The sequence below is a fragment of the Nyctereutes procyonoides genome, unplaced genomic scaffold (genome assembly GCF_905146905.1).
Source record: "Nyctereutes procyonoides isolate TBG_1078 unplaced genomic scaffold, NYPRO_anot_genome, whole genome shotgun sequence".
Taxonomy (NCBI): Eukaryota; Metazoa; Chordata; class Mammalia; order Carnivora; family Canidae; genus Nyctereutes; species Nyctereutes procyonoides.
Window position 1 is genome coordinate 52,288,909 of NW_026575131.1, and position 25,124 is coordinate 52,314,032.

The 25,124-nt window shown below is 54.1% G+C and overlaps 2 protein-coding genes across 2 annotated transcripts in view; both read left to right on the plus strand.

The window, feature by feature from the left end:
* Window positions 1-924: 924 nt before the first annotated feature.
* LOC129522223 (rho guanine nucleotide exchange factor 18-like) lies at window positions 925-24,585 on the plus strand. Its single transcript, XM_055344353.1, has 13 exons — window positions 925-1,000; window positions 8,404-8,525; window positions 14,950-15,200; window positions 15,929-16,079; window positions 16,741-16,855; window positions 17,769-17,826; window positions 18,219-18,263; window positions 18,779-18,856; window positions 20,195-20,297; window positions 20,427-20,568; window positions 22,312-22,460; window positions 23,799-24,143; window positions 24,409-24,585. The coding sequence occupies exons 1-13, from the start codon at window positions 925-927 to the stop codon at window positions 24,583-24,585; spliced, it is 1,812 nt and encodes a 603-aa protein (XP_055200328.1).
* Window positions 24,102-25,124, plus strand: part of LOC129521669 (rho guanine nucleotide exchange factor 18-like) — a 59,283-nt gene continuing 58,260 nt past the window's right edge. Inside the window, exon 1 of the mRNA XM_055343343.1 lies at window positions 24,102-24,219. The gene's annotated coding sequence lies outside the window, so the exon portion shown is untranslated. The remainder of the gene's footprint in view (window positions 24,220-25,124) is intronic.

The window sequence follows — 25,124 nt, forward strand, 5'->3', positions numbered from 1 at the left end:
GCAGGGACTGGGGGTGAGGGTGGGGCGTGGGGAGTTGGGAAAAGGAGACCAAAAGGGACAAACTTCCAGCTCCAGGAGAGATAAGTCCTGGCGATGCACCGCACGGCGTGGTGACTGCTGCGCGCTCTGTTGGAAAAGCTGCTGGGAGAGTAGACCCTAAAAGTTCTCATCCCAAGGAAAAAAAAAGATATTTCTCCTTTTTTCTGCATCTACATGAGGTGATGGGTGTTAACTAAACTGGTTGTGGTGGTCACTTCACAATATGTGTAAGCTAGGTCGTGCTGTGTGCCTTAAATTTATACAGCGCTGTGTGCTCATTATATCTCAATAAAACCGGGGGGGGGCACCTGGATGTTCCAAATCCCCCCCCCAGTGTAGGCAGGTTGACACTCAAGATTTGCACTCGAACACACACCCAGAGGCATGAAAATACACACCCTGTGTGCAAAGTCGCAAACACGGTGTCAGAATCACAATGAAAAAAAAATCATAGACAATGGCACACACACACACACACACACACACACTCATTCAGACACATGCAGACTCACCTCAGGACCCGGTCTAGACTCGCTTTCTGAAGACCCCGACGTCCCCACCACTCACACTGCCGTCTTGGGCTCCCCCTGGGAATGTCTTGTCCAGCCAGGCTGAGAGGCTAAAGGGTCGAGGAAGCGTAGGGTGGTGTGGGCTGTACGGAGGGCTTGGCCTCCCCCCAGGCTGGAGCCCCCGGACTCCCCACCCCCAGCCGAAAACCCCAGCCCCCCTGCCCTACCCCCAGCCTCCCATCAGCTGATGCATCTGGCAGCCCCTGGCTGCAGTCTCCGCCCCTCTTGCTGGCAGCCCCATCCTGGCAGGGATTCCCAGCCAAAGTCCTGCTTCATCCTCTGCTGGTCGCCCACACTCCCGCACGCGTGGGCCCCCATGGCTAACTCGGCGCTCAACCACTCCTGGCCGGCCCTCTCCAAGCTGTGGCTGAGGCGGTGGGCCTTCAAGAGAGGTAAGGGGGCGGGCAGTGGCCAGCAGGCACGTCCCCCCAGGCAGGGCTCCCTTGACAGCCTGGAACCTTTTCTTGGCCTGGGGCACAGACTTTAGCTGATCCAGCCCCAAATTCCATCATCCCTAGTTCCCCCGGACGCCACAGGACATCACAGGCTTATGGGGTCCCTCTCACTTCAGAGGAACCTTCCCCCCCACCCAGGGCTCAGCCAGGACCTTGTCTCAGGAGATAATTTTGCGGAAAGAGAATCCACCCCAGAACTCCCTCTCTGGGCAGCCTGGTGCCTTCCTGGGGGTTCCTGGTGCTGTTTGCTCCTGGAAGGCGGCAGGATGGAGGCTCGGGGAGGCAGCAAAAAAGAGGAGGTTTGAGACTTCCAGGGGTTCTGGTAGATGCCTCCCTCAAACACACACACAACATTGGCTGGTGGCAACCCCTTCCCAGGTCCTGGGGCCTCAGTTTACCTCTGTGGGGGCTGGAGAGGCCCCTGTATTATGTCTCCCAAGGTGTGGGTGAATTGTTTTGGCAAAAAGACTCCTCTCCCTAAATCACAAGGCGAGTTTACCCTTGAGGGTATAACCAGAGAGTGGCCAGGGCCACAAGGCGTAGGGGACAGTGTGATGGGAGCCTCCTGGATGTCCCTGGCCTCTGTGCCTCCCATCTTTGCACGACCCTCCCCTGCCTCACCCAGAACAGCCCCCTGCCACCTGCATGAGTCAAGTACTTGTTCAGGGTGGGGGTGAGTGCTGGTGAAGTGGGAGGCCAATGAGAGGATTCGTTAGCTCATTCTGCCCACAGACTCTGTTTGAGGGCCTAATGTGTACCAGGCACCCCGCGTGGGTCAGGAAGGAGATGGGAGTATCAGAGGCCTGGAGGTTGGGGTTGGGGACAGAGAGGGTGGCCCTGGAGGTTGGGAGGCAGGAAAAGAGTCATCAGAACGATGGCAGCTGCTGCCAGTTGTTGAACCGTCGTGAGGTTGAGAGAGGTTGAGTGACTTGCTCGAGGTCACACAGCAAGCCTGTGCCGGAGGAGCCAGGATTTGCAGACAGTTCTACTCCAAGGCTACCTCTGTGGTGTGTTCCGGCCAGTAAGCAAAGCTGCCAGGGTGGGCAGCTGCAGGGCCTGGGGAGGGTTTTTCAATCCACCAGTGGATGGCCATACCAGAGAACTCGTGCATCACCCATGGCCCAGCAAGACGCCTGTCTGTGACCCAGATCCTCATGAAGTTCCACCCACTCCTGGCCTCTCTGCCCACCCCGTCTTCCGGCCCAGGCAGATTGAGACTGATTCACAGGCTGGCAGGTGGGGGAGTGAGCTCAGGGAACCAGCAGTGACTCTTACACCCTTTTATGGCTGGTGCTGCAGGGGCTGATGGTGGAAGAGGCTGCCTACCTAAATCCGGACTCCTTAGAGAGAACCAAGGTGTTGGGGAGCAGAGTCTTTATTTAGCCCCGGGGAGTTAGGGAGGCACGAAGGAAGAGGGAGGTTCTGTGCCCCTTTAAGCTCTGTAACTGGCCATCTGGTCATCTAATGGGACTTTCTGGGAAAATGATGGGGTTGGATTTGGGGAAGCAAACAAGGCTGGGGAAAGGGTGATTGGGACCTGCCACTGCAGCTTCCCCCAATGAATGCGTAATGAGTGCATTCTGTGTCCTAACTTGGTTTCCTTCTTGCCTGGCTTCTCCGACTCTGTTCTATCCCCCCTCCATCTATAGCTCTCTCCCCTCATCCCCTCGGAATGGCATCTCCCGATTGTGATGCCTCACTGGCTCTGGACGCTGCCACACTATCTATCCCAACTATCCATCTATGCATGCATGCATCCATCCTTTCTTCCAACCCCCAGCCAGCAAGCCAACTATCCAACCGTGCATCCGTGCATCCATCCATGCATGCATTCATCTAACCAACCGTCTAGCCATCCTTCTAATCATCCATCCATTCAATTATCCATCTATCCATCCCTCTATCCATGTATGTATGCATAGATGCATGCATGCATCCATCCATCTAACCATCCATCCACTCATTCACCTCACCCAATAGCCAGCCAGCCAACCGTCCATCCATGCATCCATGTATTTGTGCACATGCATGCATGAATCCATCCATCCACTCATTCATCCATCCATCTAATCATCCATCCATCTACCCATCTAACCATCCATCCATCTAACCACATAACCATCACCTATCTTACCATCTAACCATTCACCCATCTAATGATCCATGCATCCATCCACCAAACAGCCAGCTAGTACCCATTTATTCATGCATCCAGAATCCATCTCCATTTATATAACCATCTGCCCATTTAACCATCTATCTGTTCAATCATCTACACATTCATTCATCCAACTATCCATCCATTCATTCATCCAGCCAGCCAGCCCACTAACTACCATCCACCCATCTATCCATCTATCCAACAGTTTATTCACCCATTCATCCAACCATCCACTCATCCATCCATCCAATCATTTATTCACCCACCCACCCATTCATCAGCTAACCACAGGTTAGCCTGATGGTTATAAACCCCCAGCTTTGGAGTTGGAAACACCGGGGTTCACATCCCAACCTCTGCCTCTTACATGACAGACTTAGCACTAGGCACGGTATATAGGAACTGATCAATACACATAAGATTTTACCACTTGGAGCTTGAGGATGTAAGAGTGGGACAGACACAGTACCTGCCCTCATGGACCTCATGGTCTGGAACAGGGATCAACAAGCTTTTTCTATAAAGGGCCAAAGAGTAAATACTTTCAGCTTTTCAGGGATCTCTGATGCAATTGCTGAACTCTGCTGTGATAGCATGAAAGCATCATAGATAATATATACGCAAATGGGCATGACTTGTGCTAACAAAACTTTGTTTATAAAATCAGGTGTTGAGCCAGATTTGACCCATGGAACTCTCAGTCCGGAAAGGAACAAGTAAACCAATCACAGTGAAATTATGGTTGACAATCGTTTGTGTGGGAAAACCCCAACAAGAATAATGGTTGTGTAGGGAGAGAAATAATGGGGGCTGAAATTCAGAGTGGCAGGGGAAAGGAGAAGAGAGGATGGAGTGGTGAAATGTCAGGGAGATCAAATTGACAGGGCTTGGTGTCCTGAGCGGTAGTGAGGAGGTAAGACTGGTCTCCCCATTTCTGGCCAGGTCACTGGGGAGATAGTGCAGTCATATTACTACAGGGACACAGGAGGAGGACAGAAAACAAAGAGTTTGGTCCTGACATCTTGAGGTTGGGGTATAGGTGGGAATACTAGGCAGCAATGATCGGTGTCCACTGGAGACAATGACTGGAGCCTGAGGGAAGAGAATCTTCCAGCAAAATCAGAGTTCACTGTTCAACATTAGAGTCAGAGCTCAGTCTATGAGCAGTGTCAGGGTTCAGCTTGTGGCACTAGGATGGGAACTCACTCTATGACACCAGGATCAGGACTGAGCCTATGAGATTAGGATTGGGGCTCAGTCCATGACACCAGGATGGGGCTAAGTCTCTGATACTGGGACTGGGGCTCAGTCTATGACACCAAGATGGGGCTCAATCTCTGATATTGAGATTGGGACTCAGTCTATGATACCTGGTTCAAAGTTCAGTCTATGACTCTGGGGATCAGGGCTTATAGTTGGCGACACAAAGATTGGGGTTCAGCATGGGACACCAGGATGAGAACTGAGTCCATCATCAAAGCCCAGCCCAGCCAGTTCTTGGGTCAGAAGCTTCCATAGAAAGAGCAAACTCATTCCTGACCTTTCACTTTCAGCCTGTGGGTCCCAGACCCACAGAGTTTGCAGATGCAAGATACAGGCTGTTGAGGCCTCAGGCCTCCATGGGGCCCCTGCCCAGTGAAGCAAGCTGACACTTGGGTCTTTCCTGAAGCCCCTGGGGTGCTTGGTCAAGGGATGGAACTGACCCCTGGGCCAGCTCCTCCTCCCCTCTCAGGCTCGCATCAGCCTCCCAGACTCACCCCCACATCTGGTTTTTCTCCTTCACAGCCTGCTTGTTTTGTTCGGACATTTCTCTGAGTCATACAGGCTGCCTTGGCTTCAGGGTGGGGAAGGCGGGAGATACTAGACCTAAACGAGGTACAGCAGAGCTGAGTCCGTCGGTCCGCCTGGGAAAGCAAGGATGGTGGGAACAAGGACAACATTCTCGCACACTGTGGCAGGCCCAGACATCAAAGGCTCATCTACCTTGAAGGAAATAGAGCTGGAGCCCAAAGGCACCCGCACAATCAAAATTCTGCAAGGGGTCCCGGCAATTTTTTTTGGCAACAGTTTCATTGAGATAGAATTCACACACTACACAAATCGCCCACTTAAGGTGTACAGTCCTATGACTTTGAGTACATCCACAGTGTTATGCACCCATCACCACAATCAATTTTAGAACATTTTCATCTTGGGGATCCCTGGGTGGCTCAGTGGTTTGGTGCCTGCCTTCGGCCCAGGGCAGGATCCTGGAGTCCCAGGATCAAGTCCCATGTCAGGCTCCCTGCGTGGCACCTGCTTCTCCCTCTGCCAGTGTCCCTACCCCTCTCTCTTTCTCTCTCTCTCTGTCTCTCTCTCTCTCTCTGTGTGTGTGTGTGTGTCTCATGAATAAATGAATAAAATCTTAAAAAAAATTTTCATCCCCCCAATAGAAATTCATATCTTCTAGCTATCACTCTACACCCCCCACCCTGTCCCCCCCCCCACAGCCATAGGCAATCACAAATCTGCTTTCCGTGTGTCTATGGACTCATCTCTTCCAGACATTTCTACAAATGGATAGCGTGTGCTCTTTGTTGACTGACTGCCTTGCTTATGTCTTCAAGGTTGATCCCTACCTTGTAGTTGGCATCAGAACTTCATTCCTTTTTTTGTTTTTTAAAGATTTTATTTATTTATTCATAAGAGACACACAGAGAGAGACAGAGACACAGGCAGAGGGAGAAGCAGGCTCCCTGCGGGGAGCCCGATGCGGGACTCGATCCTGGGACTGGGATCACACCCTGAGCCGAAGGCAGACCCACAGAACCACCACCCAGGCGCCCCAGAACTTTATTTCTTTCAGTGGCTGGATACTCTTCCCCTATATGTCTACACCACATCTTGTGTATCTCTTCACCCAGGGGTGGATAGCTGGGTTATTTCCACCTTCTATTATAAAAAGTGCTGCTGCGGGGCAGCCCCAGTGGCGCAGTGGTTTAGTGCTGCCTGCAGCCCAGGGCGTGATCCTGGAGACCCTGGATCGAGTCCCACGTCAGGCTCTTTGTATGATGCCTGCTTCTCCCTCTGCCTGTGTCTCTGCCTCTCTCTCTGTGTCTATCATGAATAAATAAATAACATCTTAAAAAAAAAGTGCTGCTGCGAGTGGTCACATATTAACTTTTGGGTGGACATACGTCTTCATTTCCTGAGGGGCTATACCTAGCTGTGGGGTGGCTGGGTCACGTGATAGCTCTCTGAGTTTCTTTTTTAAGGGACAGCACAGTTTTCCAGTGTCCTTGTGGTTTTGCCCCCTTGTCACCCATCTATTCACAAAGTGTGTATATTGTTTCCTGTTTGACTTGACTGTTTTCTGATGTTCGTGTTCAGAGGCCCTGGCGATTCTTTTTTTTTTTTTTAAGATTTATTTATTTATTCATGAGACACACACAGATAGGCAGAGGGAGAAGCAGACTCCTCGCAGGGAGCCCGATATGGGGCTCGATCCCAGGACCCCGGGATCATGCCCTGAGCTGAAGGCAGATTCTTAACCGCTTAGCCACTCGGGTGCCCAAGGCCCTGGCAATTCTGTATTCACAGTTTCATATTCATAGTTTCATATTCTTTCCTAAAAGAAGGCTCCTCCAGATTGTGTGTGTTTCAGGGTCCCAAAACTTGGAGCAGTGTTCGCAGATCCACAGCCAGGAGAACAGGGGATGTGAGTGGGTGCAGACAGCCCCGTTGGAATAGAGGGACATCCTTAGCCTTCCCCTCTGCTAGACCCTTTGGAGAAGGAAAAGGAGGTGTTGCTCATAATTACCCTGGCTCAACATTAAGTACAACTGTGCCCAACAAACCAGGACATGGGGTCACCCAGCCAGAGGGACCCAAGCTACCTACCTAACTCCACACTTTCCAAAAGCACCGGACATCCACTCCCCCACCCCAACTCAGCCCCACCAGAAGCCATCATTGCTCTTACTTAGAACGTCCTGGTCTGATCAGCCCCTCCATGTATCCCCCACTGGTATCCTCTCTCCTCCACCCCTACCCACCTCCCCAGGCCTCTCCTCCAGGCACTTTCCTGTCACCTCCCTGGTTTCTGCAGAGCCTGGGATGTCTTTGGAAGGAGGATGGAGGAGTGAAGGGAGTCCAGATGTCGAGGCAATGAAATGCACACGAGAGAGGCACCATAGGTTTGGGGTGGACAGAGATTTCTGAAAGGAATACGGTGAGAATTTCAGGCAGGCAGTTTTAGAGCAGGAGTGGAGGAGCAAGTCCGGAGGCAACAAGGACACGGCACAGAAGGAATATCCTGATGGACATTAGTGGCCAGGCCAAGAGTCTCAATATCCTTCCTGCAGCCAACGAGGAGCCTCCGCAGGGATTTGAATAGGCAGGGGTGGCCGCTCTAGCTGCGGTGTAAGGGGCAGGGGGAGAGAAAAAGGGGACCCACTCCAGGGGGCTCACTCCAAGACCTGATTTTAAGCCAGAGCACCCTCCTGACCTAGAGAGCAAAGAAGGTCACCCAGCACCACACATGCTGGGGTCCTTCATCCTCCCCAAAGCTCTGAGAGGCATTGTCACACCCATCTCCCAGGTGAGGAAACAGCCTCGAGGTGCCTTCCCCAGAGACGCGTACAACCCTTAGTGGCAGGTCCAGGCAAAGGACACAGTCTGCTTGACCCTAAAGTCCTTGTTTTCTCCTCTACCCCATGGCACCCAGCAGCCCCTGAAACTCCAAATACAACATGGGGGCCGAGGGAGACTGAAGTCCCCCCATTAGAGACCCTATTAATGTGGGCATTGGGCACTTGCATCTGATCTTAAGGACCCACTCTACTGAATGAGGGCTTTTTAGCCAGAGCAGGGGCGACCAACTGGTATCGTCTCAGGAGTCCACTCTGATTAACCTAAGATAGTGGCTGGAAATGGGGCCTTGGGGGTGGGATCTTAAAGGGATAAATGATCAGCAGGATAGAGCCTCCTGATTGGATACAAATGTCCACCACAGGCTCAGGACAGGCAGGTGACAGCAGGTATGCTGGCTTAAAAATCATCGAGACCATCTTCCTCCAACCACCCCATCTTACAGAGAGAACTGAGCCCCGGGAAAGCAGTAGCAGGTGCAGGACTCAGACTTCCCGCCCCTCAGCCTTGCCCACTTGGCCCTGACACCTTGTCCCTCCTTTCTCCACAGGTTCTGAGCCCAAGCCGTGTGTCCAGCCCTTCGACTCTGGAGCTGCAGCCTCAACCACCGAGAGCAGCGGCAGACCCTGGAGGCCCGAGCACCCAGACTTCCCCACCATGGAGGACGAGCAGGCAGGTGTCTGATGGCTGGGACGGGCAGGAGCACATGACCCCAGTGGCAGCAAGTACACTTTGTTTAGCGCGTGCGCTTTACCAGGCACCTTGTGTGCGTTATTTCAGAGAACTCTTGTTAAGACTTGGCAAGGTAGTTATGATCCCATTCGACAGGTGAGGAGACTGGAATCCTCCCTGGAACAAGAGGAGGGAGGGAAGGATAAGAAGAAGGCAGGTGAATGGATGGATGACAGAAGGAAGAATTGATGGGATGGATGGATGGATGGATGGATGGATGGATGGGACAAAGAAAAGAAGGTTAGACAGGGGGTGGGGACATGGATGGGTGGATGAAATGGGAAGAAAAAGCTTCCATGGAAGGCTCCGAGCTGGAGCATCCCTGCAGAGTGGTCTCAAGTCGGGCTGAGATGGGTGAACCATTACGTCCCCTCATCAACCAGTCGTGGCCTGCGGGCTACCCAGGAAGGGGCCCACAGCCATCTGCTGACAGCCCTCCTAGCGTCTGGGGTGGCAGGTCTTCACGGAAGGGGGCTCTGGGTGGCATTTTACCCTGCCCCCCACACTAAGGAAGGAGGGTCTGCTCAAGGTTCGTTCAGGGCTTTGGACTGAATCTGTAGGCTGCAGGCAGTGGGCAGGTGAAGTGGGCATGGGGGAGCTGCGCGCCTGGGGAGGCAGGGGCCTGGGGAACACAAGGCCGGGCTCTACCCCTCCACCATGAGCCCCTCCACCTGCATCCCTGTCATTGTCATCTACTTCGTCACCTAAGCCAGAGGCCATGGAAAGCGCTGTCCCGGTCCCCACATTCCTCCCCATCACTCAAGCCCTGTGAACTTGACCAACCAGGCCTGCTGATGGGCCCCATCTCCCCCTCCACACCTCCAACCCTAAGCAACTCTTGCCAAGTGTTGGAAGGCACTAGGACCTCTCAAGCCTGCAGGTTTCTTAATGTCCTGTTCTTTAGTCCCCTGGAATGCCCTTGCCTGCAGCCTCAGCCTAGCCAACTCCTATTTGTTCCACATGGCTTTATTCGCTGTCACCTCCTCCAGGAAGGCCCCCTGGTTTGTTTCTTTCTTCCTTGCTTTCTTTGTCTTTATATTTAGTAGGACTTCGTATTGAAATCCTACTGTCTCCTAACTGGTAAGTTGTAGGTCTTTTCTTTCTCTTTTTCCTTATTTTTATGTTTTAAGTAGACTCCATGCCCAATGTGGTGCTTGAACTCATGACCCTGAAATTAAGAGTCAGGTGCTCTACCGACCGAATCAGCCAGGCAACCCAAGATGTAGATCTGTTTAAAATACACGAAACGTGACCAATGCGTGAAACTTGGCCAGTTCAAGAGACTATTTACATGTCATGTGGACCTAATTTTATGTGGTTGGAAATAGGGTTTGGGGGGGTGTTGTTTTGGCTATGGAAGCTGTCTAAAGATTGTCTAGCTTTTCCTAATTGAGTTGTACTTTGTAGGTTTTTTACACCAATGATTACCCTGAGTTTTGCACTTTAAAATAGAGGAGATTTTGTTTAAAGATCTTATTTATCTATTCATGAGAGACATAGAGAAAGAGGCAGAGACATAGGCAGAGAGAGAAGCAGGCTCCCTGCGGGGAGCCCAATGCGGGACTCAATCCCAGGACCCGGGGATCATAACCTGTGCTGAAGGCAGATAGATGCTCAACTGCTGAGCCACCCAGGAGACCCCAGAGGAGATTTTCTAGGTAAAATTCCAATCCAGAATTCCTATCCCAGCAGGCCCAGCTGGACCCCCCCAGCTCTTCTTCAGCCTGCTTCCCGGAACATCCTATCATACTTGATTATAATAGCTGGATTAAACCACCACTCTTATCCAACTAGCTCCAGGAGGGCAGGGGATGGACTGTGTGACTGTATCTGACACAGCCATCAATTTCCTCAGAGGAAGAGCCCTAACTCCCAAAATATGAAAACAACAACCACTGTAAGATCTGCTTCCCCTGATCCGGGGCTTGCAAGGTGCACACATCATCTCATGGTACCCACACAGCAAGTAATCCTCCAAGAAGGCGGCACTGCACCCACTTTACAGATGAGACTACTGAGACGTGGAGAGGGTTTGGGACTTGCCCGAAGTCACTCTGAGCTAATAAAAATGATACGAGGGTGCAAACCTTGACTACAGTTTTCTACGTTGAGCCAATCAAGAACCATCTGCCCTGTCATTTATTTGCTATTTTGTTTGATACCAATCTCCTTTCTTATCTGATAAGATGGAACTAGAGAAACAGTGTGCTTAAAGTTGCTTTGGCAGGCCATGGCTTACTAATTTACCATGAAGTAAATAACCACTCACACTTGTAAAAAACAGTTTATCCGTGTACTACCAAAATCTGCACACAGTAAGCCCTTCCGCAGAGTGAGCATTCCTGGGACAGCTCGCCTCTGAGTCTGACCGGGGGAGCCCATCCCCCAAGGCTCCTCAGGATCCACGCAGCAAGAGCCTGGATTTATTGCATCCTCTCTGGGGTGTCAGGGCCACCATACACTGATTAGTCAGATGCCTGGAAAGGCCCTCATTGGGCCGACTCCCGCCTTTTCTCACTCAGGCAATATTTATGGAGGATAGATTCAGGCTCCCAAGCAAAGGGTGAGGCCTCCCTTGCCCCCCCACCCCATATACCTGCTGTTGGGAGCTAGGACAGCCTGTGCCCGCAGCCACCCACCACCCCTGCCACCCCCAGCTCTGGCCAAGTTCCCACTTCTGCCTCCGGTGAGGGAGGCCAGATGCAGGAGAGGGAGAGGGGGCCTGGTCCAGGCCAAGAGGCTGTCCTGACATGTTTATATTTACAGAAGGATAAAAACCAGAGACACAAGAAAACCTTTCGGGCAGTGGCAGAGGAGACGGAGTCATTAGAGGTTGTCCAGGCACCGGGGGTGGGACTGGGGTGATTTGGGGAACGGGGAGACCCGCCAGGAGGCTGCTGCCCAGGTCACAGGAGGGGCAGGCGAGCCTGAGCCACGCAGGACCAGAGACATGGGTTCTCCCACAGAGACAGAGGAAGAGGGACCCACGTGTATAAAAGGACAGAGGGAAGAAGCAGAGGCAGAGAAGGAGCAGCCAGGGAGGTGGGAAGGACAAAGATCAACGAGTGCAAAGGAGAGATTCCAGAAAGGGAGGCCGTGAGAACAGTACAGCGCGTGCTCCAGAAGTCAAACCCAGAAACACTGCCCACTCCAGCAATTCCACTTCTGGATATCTACCCCAAAAAGCTGAAAGCAAGGATGGGGAGCCTGGGTGGCTCAGTCGGTTAAGCGTCTGCCTTTGGCTCAGGTCATGACCCCGGGGTCCTGAGATGGAGCCTCGTGTTGGGCTCCCTGTTCATGTTCTCTCTCTCTCTCTCTCTAATAAATAGAGTTGAAAGCAGGGCCTCGAATAGCTATTTGTGTGCCCACGTTCAAATTCAAAGATTTGGGGGATCCCTGGGTGGCTCAGCGGTTTAGCGCCTGCCTTTGACCCAGGGCATGATCCTGGAGTCCCGGGATCGAGTCCCACATCAGGCTCCCTGCATGGAGCCTGCTACTCCCTCCTGTGAATCTGCCTCTCTCTCTCTCTCTCTATGTCTATCATAAATAAATAAATAAATAAATAAATAAATAAATAAATAAATAAATAAATCTTTAAAAAAAAAAAAAACAAATTCAAAGATTTGAATGTCAAATAGCACAGTGTTGGGATCCCTGGGTGGCGCAGCGGTTTGGCGCCTGCCTTTGGCCCAGGGCGCGATCCTAGAGACCCGGGATCGAATCCCATGTCGGGCTCCCGGTGCATGGAGCCTGCTTCTCCCTCTGCCTGTGTCTCTGCCTCTCTCTGTCTCTCTCTATCATAAATAAATAAAAATTTAAAAAAAAAAGTATCAAATAGCACAGTGTTGACAGCAGGCTCCACGACAGCCAAAGGTGTCCGTCGCGGGATGAATGGGTAAACAACACGTGGTTTAGCTGATTGTCCATACAACGCGCTCCTTGCGGACGAGGGAGTGTTATTCAGCCTTAAAAAGGAATGCAGTTCTGATCCATGCTAGGATATGGATGAACTTGAAAACATTAATGCTAAGTGAAAGAAGCCAGACACAAAAGGACAAATACTGTAGGAGTCCACTTACACGAGGTCCCTCAAATAGGCAAATTCGTAGACAGGCAGCAGGTTAGAAGTTTCCAGTGTGTGCCGCTGAGCTGCACACTCAAAAATGGTCCAAATGGCAAATGTTATGTCGCGTCTATTTTAGCACAGTGACAGAGAAGAAGGGGTAAAAACTATGGAGAGCTCCAAGCCGGTGAGATCAGGAGGGAACAGCCAGATCCCGCATAGCTCCTCCCCTTTCTGGGGACCTTCAACTTTGAATTGGAAGCTTCTCTGAAAATCCCTGATGCCAAGCATTAGCAGGGGCTTCTCTGTTCTCCTTCGCCTGCTGAGGACTGGCCCTCCCTGGCCAAATGGCCCAAGGTTAGGGTTGCAAGATTGAGCAAACAATATTATAGGATGTCTAGTTAGATTTGAATGTCAAATAGTGCAATGTTTTGGGATATACCTATGCTACAGAAATATATGTTGTTTACTGAAATTCAAATTTAACTGAGGGCCATGTATTTTATCTGGAAATCCTACCCTAGGGGATTTTTTTTTTAAAGATTTAATTTCTTTATTAGAGAAAGAGAGAGAGCGTGTGCACCAGGGTTGGGGAGGGATGGAGGGAGAGGGAGAAGACTCTACGCTGAGTGGGGAAACCAACACAAGACTCAATCCCAGGATCCCGAGATCATGACCTGAGCTGAATTCAGATGCTTAACCAATTGAGTCACCCAGGTGCCCCGGGGGACTTTTTTTTTTTTTTTTAAGATTTTATTTATTTTTTCATGACAGACACCGAGAGGGAGGCAGAGACACAGGCAGAGGGAGAAGTAGGCTTCCTGCAGGGAGCCAGACGTGGGACTCGATCCCCGGACTCCAGGATCACGCCCTGGGCCCAAGGCAGATGCTCAACCGCTGAGCCACCCAAGGGTCACCGGGGGACTTTTTATTTTTAATCACGTTTATTAACATCATCACCAATCTTTTGATTTATTCATTTAAAAAGTAATATCTATGCCCAATATGGGACTTGAACTCATGACCTCAAGATCAAGAGCTGCGTGTTCAGGGCACCGGGGTGGCTCAATTGCTTAAGCATCCAACTCATGGCTTCAGCTCAGGTCATAATCTCAAGGTCCTGGGATTGAGTCCTGCATCAGGCTCCCTGCATGGAGCCTGCTTCTCCCTCTGCCTGTGTCTCTGCCTTTCTCTCTGTGTCTCTCATGAATAAATAAATAAAATCTTTAAAAGCAAGCAAGCAAGCAAGCAAGCATGGGGCTTGGATCCAGACAGACCTGTTGGAGTCCCGCTCTGCCGTTGGTTGGCGGTGTGATCCAGGGGGAGTCCTCCTTCCTCCTTGAGCCTCAGTCTTCTGATCTGGAAAGTGGGATAACAATGCCCCCTGGTGGGGCTGCTGTGGCATTAGGGATAAGTCGCAATTGGTTCGGGGTGGCAATGTTGGGGCTGTGGCTCCGGGCGCGTGGCGGTCCACATCTGTGCACCTTCAGTGTCTACCAGCACCTGGCACACTGCTGCCTCGCGGTGGGTGGTGGCATGAGGCACGTGCTCCCTGGGCATCTACCTGTCGGGTAGGGGAAGCTATTGGCTTATGCGCTGGGGTGTCCCAGACTCTGGTAGGAGGGAGCAGGGCCAGGAATAGGGCCGTGAGCCAGGTGAGTGGTACAAGCACAGGGGCCGATACTGTCATTATTTAACATTTTGGCAACGCACCCATTGTGGATCTCCTTGCTTTACTCTTATATGCACACCCACATATGATGTTTCTGGATTTCTTGGTGAGAGGGCACCCAGTCTGATTTTGTGCCTGAAGCAAGGTCCTTACTTGCCTCACCCCAGCCCCAGCCAGGGAGGGAGACTTGGGAAGCCAAGAGCCCCATGAGGAGATGCTTCAAGCAGCCCAGGAGCACGACGGGGAGCCCCGACACTGCCTGAATTCTTGCCATTAGCGTCCAGGGTGACTCCACTCCAAGCAGCACTTCTACAAAGTGCACTCAGAGACTTTGAACATTGAACAAGTCGGGGTAGGGGGCAGGGCAGAGGTCATTACGTCCCTTTCCTAAGCCTAGCAGAGGGGAAGTCACCTAGTGAGGTGGAGTCAGGGCTAGAAGCCTGGACTTCCAGCCCCTTCTTTGAGATGAGGCCTTGAGGGACAGGTTAGAGTGCTAAGGGGACAAACCCCCACCTGGCATGAGGAGGGCGCTGAGCCCAGGCTGGACCGGAGGGGGATGGCGGGACTTGGGGCTGGGGCCTCTGCTGCCCTGGGTCAACAGCTTCTTCTCCCCCCACCCCGGCCTGCAGGAGGATGGTATTCCCCAGTTCTGCGACAGCTTGGAGGATCTGGATCTGGGAGCCCTGCAGGGCAGCGAGTATCTCCAGGACCTGGGCCTTGGGGCCTTTGCCGACAGCCAGCCAGAGGGGCCCAGGGACAGTGGCCCCACCAGCGAAGAGGCTGGAGGAGAATCCACCCTCTCCAGCTCAGCAGAGCCGCAGACCCTGCCTCGGAGACGCAGCTGGGAGAGGTCACGGAGCTGCTCTGAGAGCTGGGAAAGGTCAGCCCGCCACTGACACACTCCCAGGAGGGGACAGGGCCCCACCCCCTGCAGGCCACACCGGGGTGTCTGCACTGTCACAGGCAGCCCAAAGGACCCCCTCCTGAGATACACAGAGCCTGTGGGGGCTTGCAAGTCCTCGGCACAGGCAAGCGCTCGCTGAGCGAGTAAGCGTGCACAACCCCAAAATGAAGACTGTGTGCTCACGCTGCAGGCACACACAACCCCAAACACGAGCACTTGCCCATACACACTGGGTGTACATGCCTGCAGGCTTGCACACTCACCCCGCTCCAACCCATACACAAAAGCCGAAACGTGTGACAAGCACACTGGTCACACACAGACGATGCGCAAAGCCATAGATGCGCTTGTGATTAAAACACAGACGTGTGCTTGACTCCACACACAGCAGGAGCCCCAAACAGCAGAGGGGGTGCGTTAGCCACCCCCACCTGCCTCCCTCAACCCCTCCCAAGCCACCGCAAATAGAAATCTATTCTGTGTAAAATTGTCGTGTCTGCTACGCAAAGACATGGATGTCCCTGCAGGTTCCCAGCAAGGCTCCCCGGCCACCCCTCTGATATAGGGAGACTGAACACCTCTCTGCATTCTGACCACTCCTCCCTGCCCCAGAAGGATCCATGGCAGGTTCCCCCAGGCCCCTGGGGCTACCACCAGGTGGAAGAAACACACTAAAGACCTGATTTCCTCGTTTCTTCCACCAGGCTCAGCTTCAATGCCTCGGCTGTGAACGAGGGGCCCTGTCTCCCTCGGACACTGGCCAGCCTTGCTCTGAACCAGCCGGGAGAGGATCTGCAGGCCTGGACCAAAGAGTGTCTGTCCAGGGCTGGGACCCCAGCAGAGCACCCAGGCAAGGTGGGTGCAACCTGCAGCCACCCCGACAATAACACAAGTCTGAGCCCAGGGGCCAGTGTGACAGGTGGGAAGGAGATTCTTACCCATAAGCTGGTAGGACTGACCTGTCACAGCGGGGTTAGCCATGGGGTGGACTCCCCAGGACTGGGGAGTCAAGTCCTGAGATTCCAGCCCAGGCCTGAGGGTTCTTCGTTGGGGTGGGGTCCACAGTAGGGGATGCTCAATTCCAAGCACAAGCCATGATCTAGGAGGCAGGGGAGCTGGTCTCCCCATCTTTGCAGCTGGAAGGAAGCCCCACCCATGGCTGGGTAGATCTGGTCTCAGGTCTGGGATTCTAGCCTCAGGGCTGTGGCCTGTGGCTGGGGCATCTTTGCCCAGGACCACGACCTGGGGAGAAATCCCTGATGGGCTGAAATCTGGAGCATAGAGTTTTGGGGCTCCAGTCCAGAGCCGGGGTAGTCCTTGGCCAGGACTCCAGCCCATGGCTGGGGAAGGTTTGGCTCCAGCCCTCAGCCATGGCTATAGAGATCCATCCCCATGCCCTGTGGCTGAGGGGAGCCCTACCTGCGCCCGGGGGCTGGGGCTGTGGACCCTCCCTCTAGGGAGCCTGCCTGCAGCCCAGGCTGCCTCCCTGGCTTAGCGAGATGCTTATTCCCCGCAGGAATGTGACAGCCCTGAGAAAAGAGTGAGGTCACGGTCGGTTCCCCTGTCCTTCGATGAGATCAGCTCCCTGGAAATCTCTCGGGCTTTGGAGGTGCCCACTCCAGCTCCTCAAGGTAGCCCAGCCTGGGGGGTTCCCTCATTCAAACCAGGAAGGGTAGGGGGTTTCTGCTGGGGGGTTCCCTGGATGGGGCCCCAGATGGGCCTGAGAGGGGAAAGGGTTACTCCTGGAGGGGGCTGAGGGTCCCATGTGCAGGGACTGAGCAGAATTCCTTGGGGGGGGTGGTAGTAGGGTGGGGGAGAGGTAACCCGCTTCTGCCCCTCCCCTCCCCTCAGGTCTCTAGGCAGAGTGGGCGGTGCCACCACCATCTCCTTGCTCCCTTAGGGCTCTTCTTCTGTCTCTACCTCTGGCCTCTTTTTTATCTCCCTTTTTATCTCTGAATCTCCGTCCTAAGAGCTTGCGTCTTTCTGCTGTCAGATAGACCTGCCGTCTAAACCCAAACCTAGCGCTTCTAGCAAGTCTCTGAGCCTTGTGGCTTTCTCTATAAGGATGGAGCAATTAGGGGCGCCTGGGCGGCTCAGGCAGTTAAGCGTCCGACTCTTGGTCTTGGCTCACGTCCTGATCTCAGGGTCGTGAGATGGAGCCTCGTGGTGGCTCCACACTCAGCTGGGAGTCGGCTTGAGATTCTCTCTCCCTCTCGTTGGCACACTCTCTCTCTAAAATAAATAAATATAAAAAAGAGAAAGAGAGAATGGAACAACGAGCATATCTCCTTAGGGTTACTTGGGGTGTCCACTGAATGCACATGTGCAAAGTGCTTAGCACATCAGAAGCCCTCTGGGGACACAGGGGCTCACCTCCAAGCACCTCCTCCAAGCTTGAGCTCTCCAAGCTCACTGCCCTCCTGGCGCCTCCCCTCCCCGAATGGCGAGCCCCATCTGGACAGTCTCTAGTTCTGCAGGGATGGGACACAGGGGGCCCGTGCAGAGGCCCCTCACCTTTACCTCCTGGGTGGGGGCTGCTTCCAGGTCTGGCGCCCCCGGTGCTGGAGTGCATGGAGAAGGACCATGTGGAACCAGAGCATGTGTGAGTGTCTGCCTCATGGTGGGGGAGGGGACCCCAGCAGACAGCCACGGGGTCAAGGCTGGGGTCCCTCCCGAATCCCCCCTGACCTCCATCTTCTCTCTCCCACACCATCCTTTCCCCAGAGGAGAGACACAGGCCTCTCAGGTTCTGATGTAGCATCAGGGGAGGGGTTGGGTCTCCTGGTCAGGGTCTGCATCAGGACCGGGACCTGGTTGGGCAATCATGGTCAGGGTCTGCATCAGGACCGGGACCTGGTTGGGCAATCATGGTCAGGGTCTGCATCAGGACTGGGACCTGGTTGGGCAATCACAGCTCGTCTTGGGGGATATGTCTACACCCCGGGGCAACTATGAGCTGTTTTTATCCACACTTCCCCCTGCCCCCTGCCCCAGGCTGATTGTCCAGCAGGTGCTTGAAGAACTTCGACATTACCACGGGTGAGTGGGAAGCGGGCAGGTGTGAGGATGCAGGGGTGGGAAGACAGCTGGGGAGGACAAGTAGAGGGAACAGAGTAGGAGTGGACAGGTGGGGGGACAGGTGCGGAGAAGACGGGAAGACGGGAGCAGGGGCGGGGGGGGGGGGAATAGGGACAGGAGAGGTGGGGGAGGGACAAATGTGCGAAAGGGCAGGGGACACGAGCCGGGGAGGAGCGAGCCCATGAGATAGCTTCGCACAAATGGAAATTGGTGCCTCTTGCCCAAGACACTGCCATTTGCTAGAAAATCTTCCTGACCTGCTGATTTTGTCTGACCAGGATGTGTTACCACCCTCTGCTGGAAAACCAGCCACAGTGACCATGGATAGAGCCCACGGTGGGAGGAATGGTGGCTCCTGGGCACATGGGATCTGGCTCCTGGGCACATGGGAGCGCTGGGTGAGAGAGGCAGGAGATGGGGCAGGATGGGGATGGAGGGGCTTCTGACCCAGGTCTCTGTCCCCTCTGACCCTGCAGGGCTCGGCAGAGAGCTCGCTTGTCCGTCAGCCCCGCAGGAGGCCACTCAAACCTCACCTGGTTTGAGTTCCTGTCTGAGTAAGTATGCTGAGCTACCCCAGCTGGGAGCGTTGGGCCGGGGCCTGCACTGTCTCTGCACATGCTTACCAGTGGGGCTCTGTGCGGGTCCCTAAGCCGGGGGCAGGAGGCCGAGCCCCCATTCTCTCAAGGGAACTGCCAGGGCAAGGGTGGTGGTGGGGCCTGGAGAGGCTCCTCATACACCCTGGGAGGGCAGAGGAAGACTTCCTGGAGGAGGTGACAGTTTGTGCTGGTTTCCAACAGAAGAGTAGTAGGAGTTCACCAACACATGGAGAGAAGGATGGGGGAAATAAAGAGGCGCCTTCCTGGAGACGGGGCAAGGCCGAAGGAATGGTGTCAGGCGGGGCTGGGCAGAGGGAAGGTGAGGGGAGTCAGCAGAGGCCAGATCACCTTGGTGACACTAGGTGACTGATAATGCTGAGCACAGACAGGGCTGGGGGGCGGGCAGGGGCTGCAGACCCGAGGTGTGCAATCTCCCTCCAGTGAATAAATTCTGCAGGGGCTGGCTTTGTTCGCCGCTGACTTAATAAATACAGCTGATCTTTGAACAACACAGGTTTGAACTCTATAGGTCCACTTACATATGGATTTTTTTTAATAATAAATAGAATATAGGTCTGTAAATGTATTTTCTCTCGTGATTTTCTTCAAGGAACTTTCTTTTCTCTGGCTTACTTTATTGTTAGGACACAGAATCTAATACCTATAACATACAGACTATGTGTTCATTGACCGTTGGCATATCAGCAAGGCTTCTGATCAACAGTAGGGTATGAGTATGGGGGACTCAGAAGTTATATATGGATTTTTCATGTGTAAGGGCTTGGTGCCCCTAACCCCTACGTTGTTCAAGGGTCGACTATATTTATTAAACAAGGGAGTACCAGGGATCCAGGAGAGACGTGACAGTGATCTGGGACTGGGGTGTTAGGGGGAAGAGGGGAGCAGGATTTAGGGATACCCCAAAGGAAGAAGGAGCAGGATTTTTAGGCTGATTAGATACTGAGGTCGGGGGTGAATCAGAAGGAAGAGGCAGAAACAGACAGAGCCCAGATTTCCAGCCTGGGCCTGCTGAGGGACCCCAAGCTCGAGACCATGTCACAGTCCCCTCTGTCCACCCATGCTCCCCAGTTCCTGGAATTTTGCAATCATCCATAAATGTTTGTTGAGTGAATAAGTGAGAGGTGGAAGGAGAGAGAGTTCAGGGACCTCAGAAGAAGTGTAACGGGACTAGGGGCCTCGGGGAGGAGACAAATGCTAGGTGGGGTCCAGGGGCAACCTGCAGGACAGGTCCCTGCTGCCCCTCTTCCCCTCCTCGTTCATCTTTCCACCCCTTAGGAGCGAGGACGGTGCCAGCAAGACTGAGCGGCGTGACAGGAGCACCAGGGTGAAGCGCAGACTGAGCTCCCTGCGCTGTCGGGTCACCAGGCAGAAGGAGAAGGTCAGGGGGCCGGGGCACCTCCCTCTCCCTTCACTGGCTTTTCCGTAGGCCCCTGGCCCTGGAGTCCTGCGATTCGAGGTAGGTCAGAATGCACGAGGCATTTTAAGGTTCACCTCTGTCCCCCCACAGGGGAAGAACCCAACGCCTGCAAAGGACAAGGGTCAGGATGCTAGAGAGAGGAAGGAATGTATCAACGGGCACCAGCTGGCGCAGGGAACCTTCCTCGGCCACCCCAGCTGCCCCCTGTGTGGCAAACCCTTTCTGAGCTCTGGTAAGTCCCGTGGCCCGGCCCAGTCCTCAGGATGGCAGCCACTTTCTCTCCTTGATTGCCTCTCCTCTCTCGTGGCCTCCTTTGCCTGTTGCATCTTCATCCCATTTCGTCCTTGCCAAGTGGGGGCTGACCTCAGCTCCCTGGAGAGCACAAGGTCTCTAAGAGCAGGGACCCTGTCGTTATTTCATGGCCCACAAAATACCTCTAAGTCTCAGCTTTTGTCACTGGAAAACCCCTCAGGCAGTGTATTAGTCAGCGAGGGCTGCCTCATGAAATACCACAGTCTGGGAGGTTCGAAGAACAGAATTGTACAGTTGGCCCCTGAACGACCCAGGAGGTGGCGGGTAGGGACGCTGACAACCCCCCTATAGTCGACAATCTGCATGTAACGCTTGGCACTATCTTGGTACAACAGACTAACTCTTCCTCCCCCCCCCAAGAGAGGGTGGGTCACCCCTTTTCTCCCCTCGACTTTTGATTTTGGAATCACATCAAAGTGGAGAGAGCAGAGAGGGCGCCCTTCTAACTTTCACCCAAGTTCCCGGCATGGGAGCATCTTCTGTGACCACAGCACGTTTGTCACAACTTAGGAATCAACAGTGGTGCAGCATCATTAATCAAACTGCAGATTTTCCTCAGGTGTCACCAGGTTTCATGGTTCCACTTGGGTTCTCTCGGTTTCAGGACCCAATTCAGAATTCCGTGTTGTCTTTAATCATCCTGTCTCCCTGGTCTCTCTGGGCCGTGGAGGTTTCTCAGTCTTTCCTTATTGTTCATGACCTTGACAGCCTTGAGAGATATTAGCAGGTGTCTAGGACAACCCCACCCCCCAATCTGGATTTGTCTGATGTTTTCTTATAATCAGACAAGGTTATGGGTTCAGGAAACTTCTTGCCTCATCCGATCAGGGGGTAAGTGCTATCGATCTCACGTCCCTGAGGATGTTAACCTTCATCCCCTGGTTAAGATAATACTTGCCAGGTTATTAATTTATTTCCCCCTTTGCATGCTCTATTCTTTGGAAGCAAGTAATTCAATCCAGCCCACTCTCAGGATGGTGGCAATCAAGCCCCCACCTCCTGGATACAACATTTGATTTTTCAGGACAGGAATTTGAGGTCACAGAAGATTTGGGTTTGTGTAAAAGAAAATATATGGGTTGCCCTTAGCATAGTGCCTGGTATATACAGGCAATGGTAGTGTCCATCCTCTTCCTCCTCATCATCATGTGTTGTTGAGTGAAAGCTAGCATCTACATCGCAGACCCACAACCATGGGCTTTGACCACAGATCCCACACTTGTGTAGGAGGTCTGTGAGGCCAGAACAGCTGTGGCTCACTCCCAACAGGCTAAGAGCAGACAACTCCCGGGTATAGCCACAAGCCTATCTACCCCTGGAGGTATTCAAAGCCAGATGTTACTATCCGTCCCTTAGAGGAAGCAGCCCTTTAGTAAGTTAAACAGAGCAGGGAATGAGTCACACTTCAGGTAATTATGGAAGGTTGGTCCCCAGGGTAAAGCTGAGATGGTTTCCCAGAGGCCAGCCCCACGGACAGAACACCATTCCAGACCTTGACCTCTGAGGTTTTCCATGGCCTGACCTCACCTACCTGTCACTTTTCCCTTCCACTACTCAGCCACCACGAAGTCTCCTGGCTGCCCATACACATCACCTGCGCTTTTGCTCGCTCAGTGCTGTTCCTGGAACTCCTCTGGCCACCTGACTCTTGCTCACCCTTTAGGACAAAGCCAGGGCCACCTCCCCCAGGAAGCTTGGATTGTGGATTGGGCGACTGTATCAGTGTCTGAGTGTCTCTTAGGCCAGTTGCTGTCCTCCAAGGGGACGTTGGCGATATCTGAAGGCATTTCTGTTGTGGTGGTCAGGACTGGGGTACTGCTTGCACCTAAGTGGATAGAGGCCAGGGGTGCTGTTCAACATCTTCCGATTCACAGAACAGCCCCCAACAAGAGGCAATTACCCAGCCCCAGCTGTCAACAGTGCCAAGACTGAGAAACACTGTCATAGACTTACGTTCCCTGTGTCTCTGTAGCTCTCAGCAGAGTCCTTGACCCATGAGAAGGACATAATAAATGTACAATAGTAAGAAAGATAAAAGATAGACAAGAGATACCTCTTCTTGTTGCCAAGCTCCTTGAGAAAGTTGGTTTCTACATTTAGGGGAGATCTGTGTTAACCTGAAGGTTTCTATAACCAAGACAGCTATAGAAATAAGGATTGTGCCACGTTTCCTGCTTAAAATTTTCAATGGCTCCACTGCCTTTGCAATAAAGTCCAAAAGTCATAGGAACTCAGAGAGTGAACGTTTACACATCCATTGAGACCTCAAAAGTACCTGGGTCAGGGTTTCTGACCTCTAATGAAGCATGTCCTTGCACTTCTGGAACTTCCAATTTCCCGGTGGTGCTCTCTCTCTTGACCATGGCAAAATGGACTTAAACTGAAGCCAGGTCACGTGGGGACCCTGCCACCCTGTTTCGGAACTGAGGGCTCCCGACCACAGACTGTGGGTGTTTTGAAGTGAGTTTGGCTTGGAAGGATCTCGGCCTGCTTGGCCGGCGTGAACCCGGCAAAAGAAGCGCTTGGCTCCTCTCCTGGGTTCTGCCCAGCTGCCTCAGCAGTGGTGGGCCCGGATTGGAACAAGCAGCCTCCGGGGCTGGGAAGTCTGATGGCACCTGAGCGGGGTGGCGGCGCTGGGGGAGGCATCTGGCATGTCTTTGGGTGTCTAAGAACACCTGTGTGTGTGTGGGGGGGGAGAGCTGGCATGTATTTTAGGCGCTGAATACCTGTTTTGGAGTTTCTGGCATGTGTTTTGGCGGAGTGTCTCTAAGTTTGCAAGTAGGGTCTCTGGCATGCTTCTGTAGGGCTCCTGGGTGAAAACGTCTGGTACTTTTGGGTATTTGGCATGCTTTTCAGTCTGGATATTTTGGAGTAACTGACGAGGTGGGGCGTTGACCTATTTGGGGGTAGGCGGCCCCATGTCTTGAGTATCTGATGACACCTGTCTGGGTATCCGGTGTGGTGGGGGGCATCCGGCTGTACCCAGGTTGGGGTGTCTGGGACCCCCTGAGAGGCATATGGCTTATTTTCCCCAGATGTGTCTAGCTTCCTGTGATCGGCGCTGCCCCTTGTCCGCAGGTGACGGACCTGTTTTCTCCAGGGGCTTGCACCCTGCCCCCAGGCTTCTCACCCCAGGCTCGATCCCCGTAGACGTGCCCGGGCGCCCCCACCCCCACCCCCGCGGATCCCCCCCCGAGGATCGCCCTTATCCCCATCGCGAGGACCCTCCCGGTTCGGTCCCGGGGTCCCCCACAAGACCCCCCTCCCCGCCGGGTCCCCGCGCTGCCCCTGGCAAAGTCTGCAGCTCCCTGGCCCCGCGAGCCCCCGCGAGCCCCCGCGAGCCCCCGCGAGCCCCCGCGAGCCCCCGCGAGCCCCGCCCCCTTCCGGGGCCACGCCCCCTGTCCCGCCTTCGGGGCGGGGTCGCGCTTGCGCAGCTCGCCCGCGCGGCTTCCCGCTTCCGGCCCCGGGGCCGCGGGCCACTGTGGATCGGAGGAGGCCGGGCGGCAGCGGCGGCGGCAGCAGCGGCAGCGGCAGCGGCGGCGGCGAGCGGCCTGCGGGGGACCGGGCCGAGGTGAGGGCAGCGGGGCGAACGGAGGCTCGGGAGGGAGGCCTCGTGCCTCGGGCAGGCGCCGTCGGGCCCCGGGGGGGCGGCCTCGGGCGCGGGACCCCCGGGGCTGCCTCAGCCTCGGGCCGGCCCCCCCCCCATCCCGGACCCCTCGGAGCCGGCGGGCGGGTCCTGCCGGTCAGGCTGCCCCTTCAGTGCATGGGGGCTCTGGCTGGCGAATGCGGGGGTGCGGACGATGCCCGGCGGCCCTCTCGGAGCTCCTGCCCTAGGGCGGTGCAGCCTCCCCCGGCTCGGGAGCGGGAGGTCACCAGGCTCCGGGTTGAGGAGCGCCCGGGGCAGGACCGGGGCCGTAGTGATAACCGTCAGCCGTAACCCGCGCCGCGCTGCAGCTTCTCTGCCGAGAACTCGCTCCCTGGAGTGGACGCCCTCCGCTCGGGGGAGCTTCAGGGGGCAGCCAAACCGAGTCTTCCTTACCCCGGTTCCCCGTGGAAGAATTTAGACGATGCAGGGCAGCCTTCACTGCACGGAGGGATCCGAGGCCCTTGATCCTTGCATGGTTTGTGGTAGTTATTTTCTCCCTGTCCTTTTTTTTTTTTTTTTTTTTTTTTTTCCTTACCTGTTGCTCTGTTGAGATGGAAGCGTTAGAAGAGATGGCTGGTGCAGAGTCTACAAAGTTTTCCTGGGCGGGAAAAGAAAAAAAAAAAGTTTTCTTTCAAGTGTTACCGTGGAAGTGAATGAAGAGCACAGCTCTGCCCCCCACCCCCCACCCCTTCGACTCTTTTGGGGAGAGTGGAGCTCCAGCCAAAAGCCTTAAAGCGCCTCTTTCTTCTTGTTGGGTAGAGAGAGAGTTCAGGACAGCTTGATGAACAGCCCCATGGCCAAGGGCGGTTTGGGGATGATTTTGCAGGTAT

Bases quoted from the DNA above. Each gene is read 5' to 3' on its own strand.
- LOC129522223 (XM_055344353.1), top strand. From the start codon at position 925: ATGGCTAACTCGGCGCTCAACCACTCCTGGCCGGCCCTCTCCAAGCTG. The intron at 18,264-18,778 runs GTGAGTGGGAAG...CTGACCCTGCAG, and splicing joins GAACTTCGACATTACCACGG to GGCTCGGCAGAGAGCTCGCT. The intron at 20,298-20,426 runs GTCAGGGGGCCG...GTCCCCCCACAG, and splicing joins TCACCAGGCAGAAGGAGAAG to GGGAAGAACCCAACGCCTGC.